We start from the raw sequence: 22,123 nt of genomic DNA on the forward strand, positions 1-22,123 counted from the left end.
AGCAAGCAAGATGGCAAACTGCACAAACAAGGAACGGAGGAAGGGCCTCGTCCAAATACAGGTTGTCACTGCGATGTCACCGACGTGTTTCTGTTCCTGACGATTATTATGTAGAGGCTGATAGGGAAAGAAAGAAGCCACCAGAGGACTACTGAGTCTATAGGGAGACACTGGTCCAGATGCTGCGAAACAGCAGACCTAACGCTGCTTGGACAGGCGAGTCACACCACTCTAAACCAACGTGCGTCACAAGATGTCTGAGGTGGGGCGAGGCCAGATGGGCACTTTGGACCATTCACACAATGGAGCACACCAAGTGGGGACAAATGATTACACTTCTCAGGTGTGCTTTTCCTTCTCTTTCTTTCTTTCCATATCTATCTATCATATAGTGCCTTTCACATTTATCTATCTACCGTTGTCATGCATGTGCACCTGGGGATTACCATCCTGGCTCTGGCAAGGTAAGGAGTTCCACCCCAGGACGAGAGGGGGCGCTGATGCTAACAGTATCGTCTCTTTCCTCAGCTGCCTCGATGTCCCACCCAAAGAAAAAGCCTGGCACCGCCCCTGCCCCTCTGAGAAGACTCCGCCCCTTCCAGCTCCAATAGAAAAGCCAGAGCAGCAGGGAGCCTGGCGTCAGGTGCGGAGCGGTGAGAGAAGCGGACAGAGAAATCCGAATGCCGAGGTTCAACACAAGTCTGCCCATCAAGGCTAACTGAAGCCAGTTGTTGTTTTCTTTGTGCCGCTGCATTTTTGTTGCTATTAAATGGGGAGACCCGGCTGCTGCCTATGACAATCTGTTCTTGGCCAGGTTACACCATTCATTGTTTGTTTATCTATTATATAGTGCCTTTCATGCCTGTGTCTCTATTATGTAATGCTTTCCATACCTATTCATTATATAGTACCTTGCATGTGTACCTATCTATTATGCTCCGTATATTATTTATCCTCCTTTCTGTTATATAGTGACTTTCACATCTCTCTCTCTATCTGTAATGGCTATCATGTCTCTCTGTTATGCTGTGTGTTTATACCCATCTTCCTCTTATATAGCGCCTTTCACGTCTATCTATCTGTTCCACAGAGGTTTTTCGTGTCAATCTGTCCTTGTAACGTACTACCTTTTACATCGGCATTAAGAGACTTTCTTCCTTTCAGACACTTTGGTCGGTGAGCCATTGATGGCTCTTACTGTTTCTGTGTTTCAAACTCAAAGGCAGCTACAGCTTCACGGCTCTCCAGGTGACGCGACGTTAAATGAAATTCCATAAAAGCCACATGTTTCATGAAAAATGTGAAGGGACTCTTGATGATGATGATGATAAGGAGTAGGAGGAGGAGTCTTCTCACACTACAAGGCCTTGGTGGCCTCACTCAGTTTATTCACAGGGGTTACACTATGGTGGGCTGGGGGTGGTGGACACAGGTGACAGAACTGCCGTCACTATGTCCTCACTTATGTGACAGTTCTTTTCAGTTAGCAGACTACCAAGGAGTGACAATGTGCTCACCTGTAATCTTGATCTGCTTGGGTTCTGACCCGTGGTCCGTTTCCAGCACAATGCGCCCATTGTCTTCTTCAGAAGCGTCGTTTATGATGTAAACAAGGTTCCCGTACTCCTGGCACAGACTTGTGCCATCTTTCATGCACTTGGCACTTCCATGGCTACACTCCATAATGTTTTCAGGTGACACGTGGCACAGCTGCTCATCATTCCTGTACAGCGTTACAGCATTTTGGAGGCCCAAGGCTGATGAAGGAAATGTCACCCTGTGGGGCTCACCTGCACAGGCTGAAGTGAAGGAAGAGAAGGACAAAGAAAAGTTACGGATTGTGTTGGTCACGAGAGGCACCACATTGAGGACTTTCTACAGTCTGCGAGATGCCCACCCACCCGCTTGCCCCTTCATTCTCAAGGATTTACTTTGAACATCAGGGCCCCAATGCCACACTCTGCCCACAGCCTCCACATTTAGACCTCAGCCACTTACCCAGCTTGTTGGAACTGGCGTCCACACCCCGAATCGTCACCAGGCAGAGGAGACACAAAGCGAGCCACACCTTGGTGGGGGTGGGGGGGGGGGGGGGGGGGGGGGGTGAGAAGAAGACAAAAGAGAAGATAAATGAGGTCTCAATGAGCAGCTAAGCAAAGACCACCCCGTCTCTGCCCTTTTAAACACCCCTAGATGATGGACATTACAGAGGTAGGCTGCACTGCAGGCCCACGTGGGTGGCGCTCTCTCTGATGCTTTACTTACCACTGAGATGCCAGGATCTCTGCGGTGCCATCGCTCTTTTTTCATTTTGGTGGAGATCTCTTTAGATGCTCTGGACCCCCTTGTCCTGCGTTTCTTTTTCTTTTCTTCACAAATGCCTGGTGTGGTGGGCTGCGGCCCGTTGTGCCCCACTTCTCTGCTGTTGCCTGCCCCCTTACGTGTGCCATGGCGCTGTCTGACTTTTACATCCCGTGCCGCGGTTTTCAGATTTTCTTTTTCTGCTCTTCTCTTGCTGTAATGGAGCTTCGCTTTGTCCTCAGCACGGGGGGCTCTGATCAGCGGCTCATGTGCACGGCTCTCGTCTTCCAAACTCCTCAGATGTTGATCCTCAGTGGGCAGCGACACGAGCTTGGGAGGATCAGGGGGGTCAATGGGTAGCTTTCCATCCACCAGGTCTTCAGTTGGCACAAGCTTGAAAGGGTGAGGGGGGGCATATGTGGGCAAAAGTGAGCCCATCGACTCCTCTGAGAAGGAGAACCTGCTCCCATATGGCGCACTGCTGGACGAATCCCCATCACGAATGACTTGGCAGCTGCTTTGCTTTTCCAGGACCGGGCAGCTTTCTTGTACTGGAAAACTGAGCAATTCCTGCTGTTCTGGAGAGCTGGAGGACAACAAAAAAAGAAAGAGTGACAAATGGTGGCCTCGTGCGGCTAATCAGGGCCTGTGACTTACAGTATATGGGGAGGGCCCTCTGGGGGTCCGGACCCTTCCAAACACCGGCAAACACCATAACAGAGGTCTTGTCTTTAAAACACACACATGAGCCAAGGGAGTGCTTGGGGGTCCCGAGCCCAGGAAGGCTGTGAGTGTCTCGACCCAACTAAAAGTGCATGTGAGGTGGAGGTCCACAGACAGGGGGTTGAACATGCCAGGGCCGTGTAGACGAAAATGGAGAGCAAGGCCAGCAGTGTGGACGTGTGGAGGACGATAAGGAGGTGGCAGGCAGAGTGGCAGAGGAGGATAAAGCCCCAGAGGACCCTTGACCACCCTGACTTGAGAAGCCCTGTCCCCTCGTGGCCCTTCTACCCAACATGATGGACCCACCTGAGTGGAAGCAACTCATGATGGCCATGGAAGCCGTGGTTTGGACCAGGTGCCTTCTGCGTTGATTGATTTTCTGGGGGAAGAATTAACCAGGACATCTCTGCTGGGCCCTTTAACTGCTCTGGTCTCCGATTGTTACAACGTCTGTATTTGACATCCTGTCACGTGTGCCCCCAGCTTAAAGGCTCTGGTGGTGGTCGTTACCTGCCAGGCCAGGGGTTGGCACTGTGTTCTAATGCCTTAACGAAGGTTGGTGTACAGATGTCACAGTACTAATCAAAACATGCAGCCCTCACTTAGAGTCTTTTTTCATTGACTGTAAACCGTTCTATTCACCGCGGGAGTTTTCCTCGTTTATTCTGGTTGGTGTTTACATCCCACCTCAGGCCTGTGTTAGTGAAGCTTTACAACACCTGGCTGACCAGATAACTAACATGGAGCACAAACACCCGGACTCCCTGCTCATTGTTCTTGGTGATTTTAACAGAGCAAACCTCAGGCAAGAACTGCCAAAATTCAGTCAGCATATTAAGTGTCCTACCAGGGACAAAAACACACTGGACCACTGCTACACTACATTAAATGATGCTTATTGCTCTGTCCCTCATGCTGCCCTGGGACTCTCTGACCACTGTTTGGTTCATCTTCTCCCGACTTACAGGCAGAACTTAAGATCTGCAAAGCCTGTGGTGAAAACGGTGAAGAGATGGACCAACGAGGCAAAGCTGGAACTACAAGCCTGCTTTGACTGTACTGATTGGAGTGTTTTTGAGTCTGCAGCGACTGACCTGGATGAGCTTACTGACACTGTGACATCCTACGTCAGTTTTTGTGAGGATATGTGTGTGCCCATGAAAACTTTTCGCACATACAACAACAACAAACCCTGGTTTACTACAAAACTCAGGCAGCTTCGTAAGGCTAAGGAGAAGGCCTACAGAAGTGGGGACAGAATCCTGTATAATCAGGCCAGAAACACATTGACAAAGGAGATCAGAGTAGCAAAGAGGTGCTACACTGAAAAGCTGGAAAATAGGTTTACAGCCAACGACCCTGCATCAGTGTGGAGAGGTTTGAAAGACATCACCAACTACAGAAAACCATCCCCCCATACTGAAGAGAACCATCAACTGGCCAACGAGCTGAATTTGTTCTACTGCAGGTTTGATAAACCCTCTTTCACACCTCTCACCCACGCCAATCAAAATACAGTCCCAGCACTCACTACCAAGCCCCTGCCCCTCCCCACTGACACCATACCTGCACTCAGGATCTGTGAAGGGGACGCGAGTCAGCTCTTCAGGAGACAGAAGATCAGGAAGGCACCAGGTCCAGATGGTGTGTCACCCTCCTGTCTTAAAGTCTGTGCTGATCAGCTGGCCCCCATATTTACACAGATCTTCAACAGATCACTGGAGCTATGTGAAGTTCCCTCCTGCCTTAAGCGTTCCACGATTATCCCGGTTCCAAAGAAAACCTCCATTGCAGGGTTAAATGACTACAGGCCAGTCGCCCTGACGTCTGTGGTCATGAAATCCTTTGAAAGACTGGTGTTGACCTACCTGAAGGACATTACAGACCCCCTGCTTGACCCCCTACAGTTTGCTTACCGAGCAAACAGGTCAGTGGATGATGCAATCAACATGGGACTGCACTACATCCTGCAACATCTCGACTCTCCAGGGACATATGCTAGGATCCTGTTTGTGGACTTCAGCTCGGCGTTCAACACTATCATTCCAGAAGTCCTCCACACCAAACTCACTTGGCTCACTGTACCAGCTCCCATCTCCCAGTGGATCAAAAACTTCCTGACAGATAGGAAGCAGCAAGTGAGACTGGGAAAAATCACATCCAGCACACGAACAGTCAGCACTGGCGCCCCCCAGGGATGTGTCCTCTCTCCTCTGCTCTTCTCCCTCTACACAAATGACTGCACCTCAAGAGACCCGTCTGTTAAAATCCTGAAGTTCGCAGATGATATGACAGTCATTGGCCTCATCAAGGACAGTGATGAGTCTGTATACAGACGAGAGGTCGAACAGCTGGCCCTCTGGTGCGGTCAAAACAACCTGGAGCTGAACAAGCTTAAAACTGTGGAGATGACAGTGGACTTCAGGAGGAGCCCCCCAGTGCTGCCCCCTCTCACACTACTCAACAGCATTGTGTCCGCTGTGGAAAACTTTAGGTTTCTGGGATCCACAATTTCCCAGGACCTAAAGTGGGAACTAAACATAAACACAATTGTTAAAAAGGCCCAGCAGAGGTTGTACTTCCTGCGCCAGCTCAGAAAGTTCAACCTGCCTCAGGAGCTGCTCATCCAATTTTTCCAAGTAATCCAGTCTGTTCTCTGTTCATCTATCACAGTCTGGTTTGGCTCAGCCACAAAACAGGACAGGAACAGACTTCAACGGACAGTCAGGATTGCAGAAAAAATCATTGGTGTTGATCTGCTCTCCATTCAAGACTTATACAGATCTCGAGTCAGGAAATGGGCAGAAAACATCATTGCAGACCCATCACACCCTGGTTACAACCTTTTTCAACTTCTTCCCTCTGGTAGGCACTACAGAGCACTGTACGCCAAAACTACCTGACATGTGAACAGTTTCTTTCCTCAGGCCATCACTCTCATGAACACTTAAGTCAATCTCACAGCATCAGGGACAATACTAGGTAAAACCGGAGTCCAATTCCTTGTATGTGTATATATACTTGGCCAATAAAGCTGATTCTGATTCTGATTCTCTTCTTGTGGGACACAAGACTGGCATCCACTCCTTTGGTAACGTCACTTCCGGCCTCATGAACAGGAAATCGGCCATCTTGTGTCAGTTCAATTGAGTACACATTTATTACACGTTTTCTTTGTAGTTTTTTTATCTACTTATGCAGTATCACCAAGGTGGTGCCCCACCTCTTTATCTTCCTTGGGGTCCTCTTTTATATTATACTCACTGTGAGGGATGGCCTGTGTATTGGAAGGAGCATTATCTCCCCCGGAGTGCTAGATGGCAGTCCCCCAGGGTGCCACAGTTTCCCACATGGAAATCGGAATCGGAGTTCTGTTGGGTGCATTGGGCACCACCAGGGGGTGCTGCAGGGACTGGGGATGCCCACTTCATGGGGCTCCAGCCTTACCTGGCATTGCCAGGCCTTCGGGACACCAGAAGTGATTTTCGGGGCTCACTACTCAGAGAGCCAGAGACGGAGAGAGAGAGAGAGAGAGAAACAGAGGAAGAGGAAGAGAGAAGAGCATTGGTAGGAATCGACTGGAAAGCGTTTCCCACAGCTAAAGAGAAGCCATGTGTGCTGCTGGGCTTGTGCCCTTAGTGTGTCTGTGTCGGGTTTGGGGAGCTGGAGCCCCCCCGCAGGCCACAGCACATACATAAAAGAATCATCCAGTCTGATAGGGTGGGCACTGCCCCGTGAAGACCCCCAATGATTTGTCTGATTTCCAAATATCTCAAAATGCGTTTCTTTACATTTTCAGGTATCCTCTGTATTCTCGATTGCATTTCAAGGCCCCTCTAAGTGACTTTGTGTGCATCTAAAATTAATTTGAAGTGTCACGTCCAGCAAGACCACCCGTTCTTTAATTCAGTATAAACTCACTGTAATAGTGCTGAGGACTTTGATTTTTAGCGCATCTTTCTTCTCCTTTATAAAGCCAACTTGGATCGAAGATGAAGAGCAGTGGAGCACATGTCACTGGCAGGTGTGGGTGGCCGTGACACTGAGTGACCCGCCACCACCACAATAACATCCCGTCTGCAGGACCACCAGGACCCTTGAATGAGGGAGTGAGAGCTGAGCGAGGGAATGTTTCAGAGTCATGAGCGCCACTTTGTGGTGACAAGTAGTAGTTCGGGTGGTAAAGGGCAACAGTGACTGGGGGGTTTTGAACCCGACCTGAACGTGACATGAAAATCAGCAAAATGAAATCAAGATAAGACGTAATGAAAGCGGGCACAAGTGCCTCCTGTTCACACGAGACCACCGGGAAGTCATTTCTCAATCGCAGCCAAAGAGAGAAAAGAGTGAGAAGTTAAAACGTCTCACGGAAACACTCAAGAGCGGCTCGGCATTGGTGGTCTCCACACAGACCTGGCATCCTGGTGCTGTGTGGCAGCCTCATGTCATCGCCAAGCACAGTTTAGAGTCCACAATTCCTCAGCCGCTGTCGATACTAATTATGTAATTAATTGATGTGAATTTCCCCTTGGGATTAATAAAGTATCTATCTATCTATCTATCTATCGATACAGTAAATGACCAGGCAAATAAAGAGCCCCCACGAGAGCAAAGAAAGAGTCAACTCACCTCTGTGGAACAGAAGACCCCTGAAGACCCTCTCCAGCACCTGTGGGAATCAAACAGTAGAGCTCTTAGAACAAATAAGAAGGAGTGATGAGAATTAGAACTCCGCCCTAAGATGGCTCTTGGCCACGCCCCCATCACCACACACAACGCCCCGTTATGCTAATTCCCCCGCAGTCACGTGACCCCCCCCCCCCCCCAACAACATCGACTCCCACCACACAATGAACCACCCATTTTGGGACAGAGTGCGATGGGTGACACCTCAGCACCACGCTGAGACAGTGGGAGGTTTTCATGGTGGCTGGAGTGCCAATCCTGCCAGCAACCCCCAGATTTTCCCTATAAGTTGGAGGACCTGCCAGCAGAGCTGGACGCAGATGAACGTTACACGATGGGCACAGCACATGCAGGACATAAGAGATGAAGAAACCTGGACTCGACCCGAGCTGCTGGACATATGCAGTGAGGGTCCCTTGAAGTCGCGACCCACCTGGACTACTTCACAGGTTGGTTACCATCTCATCCTGGTTATTTACTTTCATTTAAATCAATTAATGGTTCTTACTGGACCCTTCATGTGGACGGGTCTTTTGGAAACCAAAATGGCTGCCCTATGGCATTGCCCTGAAGAAGCACCCTGGCACCTTCATTTTTAAGAGAGCAGTCTTTCTCTTGTCCCTTTCTGAAGACCCTCACTGTGCTTCTGTTCTACATTTCACATCCTCTGCCTCCTTTGGATTCTGCCAGTGCTTTTTGTTGTTTTACCAGGCAGTGTGCCCGACACCTGTGCCATCTTTACCCAAGCCACTCCTGGGCCTGCCTATTGTGCCTTCTGATGTGCACAACGCTTGATCAGACTCTGCCCTCAAATGTCCTTCTGGGGTCTTCTTCATGCCTCCAAGAGGGCAGCACGCCAGCTGGCATGTATGCCATTTGTGTTTGTTAAACGTCCCTTCACTTTAAATGGGATGCCAGGCTGACACGCTGGGCATCACTGGCTGCTCTGGCCTTGTCCTTTAGGTGTGTGTCCAGCAGGGGGTGCTTTCTGCCTCGGACCCTGTTCTCATTGCTTGAACCTCTATATGAACACCCCCCTTCAGTAACCATGGTGGGCATATCAAGACAAGAGAAATGGGGGTGGGGGTGGGGGGGTTAGGGCTTTAAAATATCGCCGTCACCCCGAATACACAGCGAGTGCAGTGACATCATTTCAAAATGCCATTGGAGGGGTGCAGTCATCGTCCGGCTCTTCACTGGGGGTCGTTGATGGGTGCAGTCGATCTGCTGGCAGTGAGGGGCCTGGTTGTTGGCACAGAGTTGATGTCACATCTGTGCCGGTGGTCTTCTGCCTTGAGGGGTCTGGAGAGGCCTTAAATACGCACATTCAGTGCACTATAAGTGATGAAGAGCAGGCAGCCGGGGGAACTACCAGCAGAGCTGCCTCTATGCAGTCGGCCCTGTAAGACCCCAATACAGGAGGCAGAGCACCCGCTCTAATCACACGAGGTCCCTGCCTGAAGCAACTGTCCTCATGTCAGCTACATTTAATGTCTAAAGACGTACAAATCACAATCTCCAGATGTTCACCTGTCACATCTTTAAAAAGACCCCCACCCAGGGCCAGCGTAGAACTGACAAGCGTATGGAGGGACAAACCGGAGTGAGGGGACGGAGGACCAGTGCGGGGTGAGGGGGTCTTGACTTCATGGCTACGGTCATATCGGCGATCACATTTTCACCTGTGGACACACACGTACAGTACAGCGGACGGCACTCGTACAGATACAGTACACTGGATGGGCTTCACGTATTTTTTCCGTTGTATTTGTTTTACGTCAAATTGCAAACACATTGCCTGCACACAGAGGGGCGCGCCTGTTGTCTCATTAACTAAACTTTCTAACACGACGGCACTTTGCTCAAAATCCCCCAGAGGTCGCGTGAACGCATCGAACTGAAGCTGAAAAACGACAGGAATGGACTGCGATATTAAAAGTTAAAATAACAGAATACAACAACACAGAGAAATAGCAGCGCCTCTCAGGACGGACTAAGATCATAAATAACAATGCTAGTAATCCCAGAGTCTTAGTCTCAACGACTGATTGTCTGCTAAACCAGGTAACTCGAAGGAATGCCTCCTAAGTACTTCAAGTAAAACCTGTGAGGCTATTGCTGTATATTTCAATCAAAAAATTAATGATATTAGAAATAACATGGGGCGGCACGGTGGCGCAGTGGGTGGCGCTGCTGCCTCGTAGTTAGGAGATCCTTAAGGGTTCACTTCCCAGGTCCTCCCTACGTGGAGTTTGCATGTCCTCCCCGTGTCTGTGTGGGTTTCCTCCCACAGTCCAAAGACAAGCAGGTTAGGTGGATTGGTGATTCTACAGTGTGTGTGTGTGCCCTGCGGTGGGCTGGCGCCCTGCCCGGGGTTTGTTTCATGCCTTGTGCCCTGTGTTGGCAGGAATTGGCTCCAGCAGACCCCTGTGACCCTGTAGTTAGGATATAGATGGATGGATAATGGATGGATACAAATAACATAGTATATCTCTTCAACACTAAGGATCCTCCGAAACCCCAGTATTCCGTTATAAACAAATTAAAGTCTTTCACTAGGATAGATTTACCTGATTTACATAAAATAATTTCTCAAATGAAACCCTCCACCTGCGTCCTTGACCCAATACCAACAAATTTTTTCAAAGAAGTATCGGGCGTGCTTAGTGATAATGTTCTTGACATAGTAAATTCGTCATTAGATACGGGGGTCTTCCCAGACTGTCTTAAGACTGCGGTAGTTAAACCGACCCCTCTGCACTTAAAAATTATAGACCCATCTCTAACCTGCCTTTCTTAAGTAAAATTCCAGAGAAGGCAGTCATTATACAGTTAAATGAGCACCTCAATAAACCTGCTATTCTTGATAAATTTCAGTCAGGTTTTAGAACAAATCACAGCACAGAAACTGCACTCGTTAAAGTAGTAAATGACTTGCGGGTAAATGCAGACAGAGGCCATTTATCTGTTCTCATCCTCTTAGATCTGAGTGCCGCATTTGACACCATTGATCACAATATTTTTAAGAATCGCCTTAGTCAATGGGTGGGCCTCTCTGGCAGTGTCTTAAATTGGTTTGAATCCTACCTGGCAGGGAGAAAATTCTTTGTTAGTTGTGGTAATTACAACTCAAAGACACATGATATTCTATATGGTGTTCCACAAGGCTCTATCCTGGGTCCACTGCTCTTCTCAATCTACATGCTTCCATTAGGTCAGATTATCTCAGGGCACAATGTGAGCTACCACAGCTATGCTGAGGACACACAGCTGTATGTATCAATAGCACCTGATGACCCTGATTCTCTTGATTCGCTAACACAATGTCTAACTTGTATCTCAGAATGGATGAATAGTAACTTTCTCAAGTTAAATAAAGAAAAAACTGAAATCTTAGTGATTGCCAATAATGAATACAATGAGGCTATTAGAAATAAACTGGATGCATTAGGATTAAAAGTCAAATCGAAGGTAAAAAGCTTAGGGGTAACTGTTGACTGTAATCTGAATTTTAAATCGCATATTAATCAGATCACTAGGACAGCATTTTTTCACCTAAGAAACATAGCAAAAGTTAGACCTCTTATATCATTGAAAGATGCTGAGAAATTAGTTCATGCGTTTGTCTTTAGTCGGCTAGATTACTGTAATGCACTCCTCTCAGGTCTACCCAAAAAAGACATCAATCGTTTGCAACTAGTGCAGAATGCAGCTGCTAGAATCCTTACCAGGAAAAGAAAATCCGAACACATTTCTACAGTTTTGATGTCACTACACTGGTTACCTGTGTCATTCAGAATTGACTTTAAAATTCTGCTTATGGTTTATAAAGCCTTAAATAATCTCGCCCCGGCTTATATATCGGAATGTCTGACACCTTATATTCCAAATCGCAACCTCAGATCCTCAACTGAGTGTCTCCTTAGAATTCCAAGAGCAAAACTTAAAAGAAGTGGTGAGGTGGGCGACCTTCTGCTGTTATGCACCTAAAATCTGGAATAGCCTGCCAGTAGGAATTCGCCAGGCTAATACAGTGGAGCACTTTAAAAAACTGCTGAAAACACATTACTGTAACATGGCCTTCTCATAACTTCACTGTAATTTAATCCTGACACTCTGTATATCCAACTCATTATCATTACTATTCATGGTGGCTCCATACTAACCCCTACTCTCTCTTCTGTTTCTTTTCCCAGTTTTCTGTGGTGGCGACCTGCACCCCCACCACCTGATCAAAGCACCGTGATGTCCCTCCATTGATGTGACCGTCGTCATCAAGTCCTTCCATGAGAACCCTAAATACAAAGAGGACTGTTCATTTATGTCAGGTAGAATGTCTAGAGGGGGCTGGCTGGGTGGTCTTGTGGCCTCGGACCCCCTGCAGATTTTATTTTTTTCTCCATCCATCTGGAGTTTTTTTTTTTGTTTGTTCTGTCCCCCCCTGGCCATCAGACCTTACTCTTATTCTGTTAATTAGTGTTCTCTTATTTTAATTTTGACTTTGTCTTTTTTTTCTTTTCTTCATTATGTAAAGCACTTTGAGCTACATGATCTGTATGAAAATGTGCGACAGAAATAAAATGTTGTTGTGCCTCAGGGTCTGCAGGACCACCACACAGCTTCACGTTCAACTCCCACTGCTCGGCGACACTCTGCTGAACTTTAAAGCAGAACTTTCTCGATGCACACCTAACTTTACTTCATCGAACTTACACCGAGTTCCTAGTTTAGTTTTACATACACGACTACCGCATTTTTTCCATCAAGCCTGACCTGCTCCATTGCATTGGGGTCCAAAGGACACCCCACTTTTGGAGAGAAAGTTCCACACTTCTCAGAAGCTGATGATTGCTTTTCTGAATGCTGTTGTGGAAGTTGATTTTATTTATTTATTAATTTATTTATTTTAGAAGCTGGCAAACTTATCGCCCACCTGACCTCACAAGAACGGCTTCTTCTTTACTTCTATACTTGAGCAGGATATAATTACAAATCAACCAAAATAATAAATAAGTAAATAAATAAATAGTGTTTCGTTAATCTTTGTGCTGATGTATTATAAATTGTTATTTGAGTGTTTATTACACCCCCTTTCTTTAAAAGGTTACTATTATTTTTTATTGAATTCACCTACAGGTGTGAATCGACTAATTTTATCATATTAAAATAACAGACTTCAAATATACTTAGTGCACACAACATATTAGTTTAAGTACGATTTACTTAATTTATTTAGGTTGAAAAATGTGAAATAAAAAAAAATTAATCAAGTGCCCAAATGTCATTTTTCTGAATAAGTTGCCAATTATTCTCATTGTAGTCAACTCTACTCAAAATACTTGAGGTGGTACAACTGAAAAGCAACTGGCAATCAAAATGCGAATATAAACCTGCGGGTTTACATAAAAATAATAATAATAATAAAGTGCCACCACTTACCTTTAAAAAATGAACATTTCCAAAAGTCATTTTTCCCCCATCAGTGCAGGGGCTTTGAGTCAATGCAGATGTTAGGGTTAGAGAGTTCCAGCGCGCTTCATCCATGGGAGCGTCGCCAGAGGACGCGGCCTTCCCGGGAGCATCGGCCGTGCCAAGATGACTAAAGTCGGGGGGCTCGCGCCGGTGCCTCGCGTTACTTACTCGCTTACTGCCGGTTGTCCCCGTTTGCTCGACTTTTTAATGTGAGAGTAGACCGAGGAGACACCGTCAGAAATCTTATAATGACTGTGGGAAAACTTTATAGTTTTGCACAAATTAAGAAGATGGGAAGGAATCGGCCATTTTGAGCAAAATCGAAAGTAAACAACAAATTAAGAATATGATTTTTTGTCCGCTGATCTTTTAAATAATAATGTTAATACGGCAGCGGTTATTTCAAAGAAGGCAGCGATGCAGCTCTGTAGTTTTTCCCTTAGAAATCTAAGCAAGTGCACGAAATAATGACGTCTGAAAGAGTCGAGCTGCAGGACGAAATCGTCCAACGTGCACCCGAAACAGAATCAGGAGAAAAATAAACGAAGGAATTCGTTAAAATTAAGTGACGAGTTACCTGATCGTGCAATTTTGGCCATTTCTGACAGCCCCCCGCGTTTCCACAGCAGCTTCTTGAGACTTCGTCCCGATCGCAAGCTCAGCTGTCAATCGTCTTTAATGGAAATCACAAGCGGAAACTAGAAGTTTAAAAAAAAAAAACAAAAAACAGAACTTCTGACGGTCCGGTAGACCCGTTAGCTATGAAGACCCTCACTGAATGAAGTGAACCGAGAAGCCGGCTCTTGCAACGCCGCAAACTTTAGCCCCGCCCTTTCCGGTTACGCCACTAGCACCGCCCCTCAGTCCACAGACACTGATTGCTTTTTGTTTGAAGCTCGCAGCTTTAAGTCTTCATTCGAAGAAATTGATCAGAGTTTAAGAGAAGGTAACGAGCCCACTAATCCAATCTAAAGGCAGGCTAGGAGTCCGCTGATGACCTCGTCACATAACGTGACAGTCTGAAACACGCAGGGGCCACAAAGCGGGAACCACCCACCCCGGACGGGACGCAGCGTCACGCACAGCGCCGATTCAGAGCAGCCAGCGAGTCGCCGGAGTGGAGCTGCCCGCTTGTGTGATGAGGACAGTGATGTCCAGTACGGATTTCTTAATCAGCCCCTCACCTTAAATGAGATGCCAGGCCAACGCACCGGACATTCACTTGTTGGTCTTCTTCTTGTTTTACCTTCAGGCGCCTTACAAATGTTTAAGGAGAAGTGAACGGGGCGCTGGTCCACTACCACTGGCACCCACCCTGTGCCAGTTTAGCATTGACCTAACAGGTATATGGGGGGTGAATTATGGGTTGGAATCTCATAGAGACTGGGGGATAGGGGGGTGACTGGGCACAGAATCTGAGAACAAAGCATCTGTGAGAAGTGAAGGATGAGGGAGCCTGGGGCGCTTCTAGGGTCTGCAGGTATCAGGGTGTTAGCCCACTCTGTGATTACTGCATGAGACCTCACATGTAGAAACAGAGCTGGGGGGACCCCCGCCTTGGAGTTTCAGGAACATTCATACAATGATATTGATCTGGGACTTATAAGATCAGGGGCTAAAGCCTGTGAAGCCCACCCTCCTGATGCCACTGCTACCATCCACATAATAACAATTAGAATCCATCTTCATATGCAGCTTATCCAGGGCAGCTGGAGCCGGTCTCAGCAGTCATCAGGTGCAAGGCAGGAACGACACGCGGAGAGGGCAGACACTCACCACCCTAACAGCCAGTTTAGTGATGCCAGTCCACCGAACCTGCAGGAGACACGCACACCTGGAGAAGACCCACATGGACATGGGAAGAATATGCCAACTCCACAAGGGAACACGCGAGGCACAAAGCCCAGTCTCCTTATTGTGAGGCAGCAATGCTACCAATTATAAAATAATAATAATAATCATAATAGTAATAAAATGAAGGCCACCATAAGCAGTTCTTTGCTCAAAAGGTTCAAGTTTTCATCCTTTAGAGTGAGAACTTCCAATGCCACGGGCATTTCTGGCCCACCTCATGCAGCAGAGCACCATTTTTATAATAAGGTGGCCTTGGCCGCTTGGTGGCTCAGTGGCTGGCGATGTCTTCACAAACTGTTTGGGTGCCAATCAGTGTGTGGAGTTTGCACGTTCTCCATCTATGCTGTTTTTTCTTTTTCATTTCCCAAAAACACACACATGATGTGAGTGGCTAAGACTAAACTGGCACTGTGTGTGTGCCCAGGGCCAGACTGGCACCTGCTTATTTAGGCCGGGGTCTGCCTTAGTGTCCCTGAACTGAATTCAGATGCACTGCTTTAATTCTCGCTGGGCACGTTTCTGTGATTTTTCAAATGTGTACTTTATGAGGACGACACAAGCACGATTACTGCAGGATACTCACAAAGATCTGATGAAAGGTCTGCTATGTGTGGCATGACATGGCACACCCAGCCATCATTTTTTCCAAACTGCTTACGCAGGGCAGAGCAGGGTCGTGGGGCAGCTGGAGCCAATCTGGTGGTCATCAGGTGGAAGGCAGGAGCAACACCTGGGCAGGGCGGCAGAGTCCTGAAGTGCCAGGCGGGCACAGCCCCTGCACAACTACGAGCCGACAGCTCGAACAGAGGAGCCCCTCATGTAGTAAAAGGAGGGCTGTATTTGGGATGAGCTCAGGACTTGAAGTGTCGGTCAGGACACTGGTAAATGAAACTAGGACTGAGATATTCGAGGAGATACACCTGGATTTGAATTGGCGATCTGTGCTCTACAATTAAAAAAGGATAAACTTCGAGTGAATTCCACAGATGACCACAAGGTGGCAGTATTATACACATTAGCTTGGCAGCAGCATAAACTCCAAATCAATCAAGTGCACCAATAAATTTACAGTAAAGTGTATTAATGTATCATGATAAAGTATTATGGAAATAATAACATTAAGGAGCCTCCCCAACACACGGCGCGCTTTACACAGCTTCACGAGGACCAAACACGCGGTGCAAGTCAAGCTGCACTCCGTGACTGAAGATTTCAAACTGCTCAGCTGTCGCAGTTATCGCAACTTCCAGGCTGGATTACTGTAATGCGCTCCTCATTGGGATTCCTGGCAAGAGTATCCAGAGACTCCAGTATATTCAGAACAGCGCTGCCAGGATCCTGATGAGGGTGCGAAAGTATGATCACATCACCCCAATCCTGAAAACCCTTCACTGGCTCCCTGTTTCATTCAGAATAGAGTACAAGGTCTCCCTTCTTACCCATCAGTGCATTTATGGACATGCCCCTCTTTATCTACAGGAACTCCTTACCCCCCATAACTCCTTACGTTCCCTCCGCTCTGTACTCACTAACACCCTTCAAGTCCCCAGAACTAAGCTCAGCAGCATGGGTGACAGGGCGTTTTCATCGGTGGCGCCGAGGCTGTGGAATGCCCTCCCTGATTACCTGAGAGCCCCACAGTCGACTGAGGCCTTTAAGCGAAACCTAAAAACTCATCTTTTTAGAAAGTCATTTTGTTAAAGTATTTTATAGACTCTTCTGTTTTTTTTTATTTATTATTCTATTCTTACTCTGTAGCACTTTGGGATTGCTAAAATATAAAGTGCAATATAAATAAAATGTATTGTTATTATTATTACTAACTCCTGACGGGAATAGCAAACACACACTCACACACTCACACAAACACACTCACACAAACACACACACTCACACACGCACACACGCGCACACACACACACACACTTACCTTTCATCTCCGCTAACATCCCATAATGCGCGCTCTCCTGTTTGCTGGACACCCTGAAATGTCTCAGTTGTCGCCGTCTCTCTTAACGCCACACCTGGCGACCTCCGTGTCCGCTGTGGAGGGACTGCAGGTCCTGGTGGGTTCGTCGGATCTTTGAGTTCTTGGACTGACCGCCACACTGAAACGTGGAAACTGGGAGGAATACGTGATCAGTATCGGCGGGGATCAGTACCCCCATTTCATAAAACACTCGGGGTCTTCAAGGACAAAGATCAGCAGACGAGCAGGCGAAACGAAAACGAATACAAAAACACGACAGACAGACAGACACGGAATGGCGACGCCTCAGTCGGCGGTGAACGAAACGGTGCGCTAATCAGCAGCTGGGCCCGCGCAGAAGGTTTCTTTGACTTTTAATGGGAGTTTCACATTTTCAAATATTTGAAGATTGTGCTCCCAAATTTGAATGATCACAAACAATTTAAACTTCCCTGACAAATTTCATTGGAGAAATAAATGTGCCGAATTTCAACAAAGTCGCTCCGCTGGGACCAGACTCGTGTCAGACAGACAGACAGACAGACAGACAGAGCTCATCTGCTGCTGAAATGTCAATAAATAAATACATAAATACGCAAAAAGAAAAAAAATATGAACAAACTTACATGAAATCCGCACGCGGGGCGACTTTGACGACTCGCCACCCAAATGTGTCAACGGGGGGCATGAAAAGTGAAAACAGCACAGTGGGCCTGCAAGAATGGACCTCATGGCTGCGCACCAAACCCGCGGACGTGGAGCCTCCATGACTTACAGATTAAGGTCTGTTATTAATATTATTATCAGCATTATGTTCAGTCAAAGCTCTGATTATTTTCCTTCAGCAGAGCGCACATAAATGAATTCATTCAATCAATTAATAGAATAGCGACTTTCATCATAAAATATATAAAAAACAACAACATTGTAATTCCCCAACATGCTAAACAAATTTAAAAAATGTTTTGAATCAATTAATTTATGTGCGTCCCACGATTTTATTTAGTCACATATAACTACGAAAACTGTGGTTAAAGAAAAAAATGTACTTTTACTTTTTAGTGCATTTATAACTAAAGTAAATAAAACCTTTTAACTTAAAATTTATATACACGGGGTGGGCAAAAGCAGATTTTCAGTTGTTCGTACAGTGAAAAAAAATGTCATATTAGATTAAAATAAAAATAAAAAATATGTACATCGGTTGCGCATAATAACATTGTCTTTATCAAAAATAAGTTAATGATTCTTAATGCACTAAATTATATCCTGAAACAACATGATATTTTTATATAAAATGAATGAAACTTTTCCATTCTCTGTTAAATTAATTATGTTATGGTAAATGAACACGACTCTTGTCAATAAAGCTTCATATTTTAACATTTTGTAAACTTTTTAAAAAACGCACCTCACCGAGTTACTTGGCTATAATCTTTTTAGTTTATTAATTGTATACTTGGTCCACTGTCATTTTATAGTTCATGTTCAAAATTATTAATAAAAAATAAACGTGCAGGTTTGCTTACACCAAAACTACTTTAATTTGGTAAAAACAATACAAAGCAACAGAAATACAAAAGATTAATATTGAAAAACTGAAATGTCTAACAGAATGCCATGACCAGTGTAGAACTAAATATGAACACAAAATGCACCTTGGATAGAGTGTTATATTATAAAATACATTTAAAATTTATTATAGAATAAATGTTAAATATTAGTAAAATTTAAAGTGCAAAAATTGCTGCTTGGCACCTTCTTTCACTGTATATATATATATATATATATATATATATATATATATATTTTTTTTTTTTTTCAAACGAGCACATTCGGCAAGTACATTGTATTGTGTCCGGGTGTGTTATTTATTTGTCAGTATTAATAGTATTTTTGAGTAATGTTATGATAATGCTAATGAACAGCAATGCTGAAGGTTGTTGACTCGTAAAGACAGTCAGAAGTTTAATTTTTTTTAAGTACATAAAGCGAGTAAATCTAAACAACTTCCTGGTATATTTAGTGAGTTGTGATGGTGTAGTCAGTGAGCACAGTTTGATAAAACATTAAAACAGAATACAAGGAAAAAGACAAAACGGAGTAACGTTCGTGTGTGTGATGAAATGAATCTCTGAATATTTGTCGTGTGTGTTTTTTTTACTTTTATTTCACTGACCTTTTGCTTTTAACCGGCGACAGAAACTCAAACCCACAACCTGTCGCTTCTTTGCAAGTCACGTGACTCTACCGGCCGGTTATCCGACCTCCGCTGACGGCGAATCCGCTCGGTGCTCTTATTAATTTCCGACGAGGACTGAATAGAACTATTTTGACTTCTACCTAAATGACTGAAATTTGTAAATTGCACATCGCACAACATTCAATACATTAAACGTGATCGAGTTAAGTCAATACATGTACTATAAAGTAAATACATAAATGTAACAACCTGCCATTTCCCTTTTTTCAGTGAATATGTAAGATGACATACTGTACAGGTTATGATGATTACAATAGCTTTATTACTCATTAATGTTACGTAGAAGAAGACAAATAATAAAAATAAACGATACAATAATTAATAAATAGACGGTGAACTCCCAACTGTAAACCTACTTTTGCCCACCCCCAGATATATACATCTAGATTTATTTATTTTTTTATTTATTTACCCGTTAATGAGCTGTTTCTATTGGGGGTGTTTTCGGTTTGGTTTGAAGTTCGAGTTGACGATCTGCGGGTCATTTGTGCGTTCAGAGCGCGTTGCTGTTTTGTCTCCGAATATCCCGAGATGAGCGCCCCCGCCGCCCCCGCCGCTCCTGCGTTTTCAGGCCTCGCCATCTTTGGAAGCGCCTGCTCTTTTCAGTGGGGTGTCGTCTTGCTGGCTTTGTCACAATGTCAGCTTTAATATACATTTGAGTTTTATACTGAGGCCTACTTGCTGCTGCTGTACTTGTTACACAACATTTGTGAAAGATGTTAAAAATGTCGAAGTGCACCGTGATATTTCACAACGAAGTACATTTTGAAACATTTCCTTTCTACACGTGACTGTAGTTTTAAGATTTAATAAATAAATAAACTAATTAATTAAAACAAAAACACTACTTTGACCAACTTAATTTTTTTACATCGTCACAACTTTGAAATAGTATTAATAACTAAGCACACAACTTAAAATAGTCTTTAAAAATGTAAGGTAGATTAGTTGGGCAGCTTCATTTTTATGCGCACTCAGTTTTAAAGAGCGCATGCGTGTCTCCTATCGTTGTTTTAGGTAGATGGTACTTAAAAGTATACTTACTAAAAAATGAAAGCGATTTGTGTGACCCAAAGAGTCCAACGACCCTGTAAACGGGAGAGGGAACTGCTGACAGAAAGACTTCTCTGCTAAGACGGATTGGGGTCTTCGGGTAAGAAATGAAAACGAACGAACTCTTCTTAACGAAACTGCTCTTGTTGTGTGCAGTGATAGGATTGTATTTTTTTTTTTTTGTAATGTGGAATAAAATATTTTTTTTTACAAAAACCAAAACCAAAAGGCTTTCATGGGAATTGATCTTAAACCAACGTTTATGTGAGTGGAGTGGAAGTTTGGGAAATAGCAGGCTGTTCCTCTTACTTCATATTACATGTATTGCTGTTCCACTTTGAACACAACGCGATCACGTTTAATTTAGTGAATCTTAAGTGGGGTGTACAATACAATATACTCATTTCAGTCAGAAGTCTAAATAGTTCTGTTTAGTCCTCACCGTAAATTAATAAGAACCAAGCCAGTCAAGAGCAAAGAGTCAGTTAGTTAATGAAAGTTCAGAGACAGACACGAGACACCTTCAGATATTCACTTCGGACACTTCATCGGCTAACGTTACACCGCTTTGTGATTTTCCTCGTGTTCTCTTTAAACGTTTGATCAAATCGTCACAAGTCAGTAAACGTACTGTTGAGGTGTAGCGATGTATTCGTTCTGTACGGTTATGAACTTAAAGAACCCCAAAAAGTCCTGACTTCCATGACGGCTCAACTCCTCTCAGCATTGCGGTATCATCATAACATCGCTCAACCAGATCAATACTATTAATATAAAAATCAATAATACACACCCAATACAATACAATACAATACAATACAATACAATACAATGCAGTCGCCGAATTTGCGCATTTAAAAAAAAAAATTGTGAACGAAGGTGCAAAGCAGCAATTTGTGCACTTTATATAACATGCAGTTACATAAATATAAATGAATATATTTTATAATGTAACGCTCTCTCCAAGGTGCCTTTGAGTTTCTGGCACAGCCACAGCAGCGGTGTTCTTGTACATTTCAGCTTTTCAATATTAATCTTTTGTATTTTTGCTGTTTGTATTGTTTTTACCAATATAAAAGTAGTTTTGGTACAAGCAAACCTGTTTATTTCTTATTAATAACTTTGAACATGAACTATAAAATGATACAATAATTGACAACATATATACATTTGTACATTTTTTAAAAGGTTTGTAAAGCAATTGCTAAAATATTATGCTTTACTGACCTGTTCATTTAACATAATACTACTAAGTTCACAGAGAATGAAAAAGTTTCATTAATTTTATATAAAAATATCATATTGTATCCGGATATATTAATTTAGCGTACTAAGCATCATTAAATTATTTTTGATAAAAAAAACAATTGTAAGATCCAATCTTAGAAAGTTCAAGCTTTGAGTTAAACTCGGATTAAATGGAATATTTAATTATTTAATATTTTCTTATAGACAGTGGTGTCGTCTTTTCCCCCTGGGACTTTCTGCTCAAATATATACGGGGGTGTTAATTGTTTTCGTTGCTATTTCGAAGACGTGCGGTCCCAATGCACGGGGGCTTCAAAGACTCATTTTCAGCACAGAGATGGGATCGGCACGATTACAAGATGACTCAGCCTCGCCTGACTTGCCTCGAAAGCTCGCATATTGTAATCTTTTTAGTCATTTTCTTTGACTTTTCTCTAACCGTCATTCAGTTTCAGAAACGTTTAGATTTAATTTGTAACGATTAAAATTGTAACCAGATTTAAGCTCAACAGAACTTTTCTCATCAAGAACCTTTTCTCTTTTTTTGCTATTTT

At 44.5% G+C, this 22,123-nt stretch overlaps 1 protein-coding gene across 1 annotated transcript in view; it reads right to left on the minus strand.

The window, feature by feature from the left end:
- LOC114667725 (uncharacterized) overlaps positions 1-13,950 on the minus strand; it is a 28,219-nt gene extending 14,269 nt beyond the window's left edge. The window contains exons 1-5 of the mRNA XM_028823144.2: positions 13,760-13,950; positions 7,654-7,693; positions 2,266-2,887; positions 1,999-2,068; positions 1,518-1,799 (exon numbers count right to left, since the gene is read on the minus strand). Coding sequence (XP_028678977.2) covers positions 1,518-1,799; positions 1,999-2,068; positions 2,266-2,887; positions 7,654-7,693; positions 13,760-13,781 — 1,036 coding nt within the window. The 5' untranslated portion in view covers positions 13,782-13,950. The remainder of the gene's footprint in view (positions 1-1,517; positions 1,800-1,998; positions 2,069-2,265; positions 2,888-7,653; positions 7,694-13,759) is intronic.
- Between the last annotated feature and the right edge of the window lie 8,173 nt (positions 13,951-22,123).

Source organism: Erpetoichthys calabaricus, chromosome 17, assembly GCF_900747795.2.
Source record: "Erpetoichthys calabaricus chromosome 17, fErpCal1.3, whole genome shotgun sequence".
Classification (NCBI taxonomy): Eukaryota; Metazoa; Chordata; class Cladistia; order Polypteriformes; family Polypteridae; genus Erpetoichthys; species Erpetoichthys calabaricus.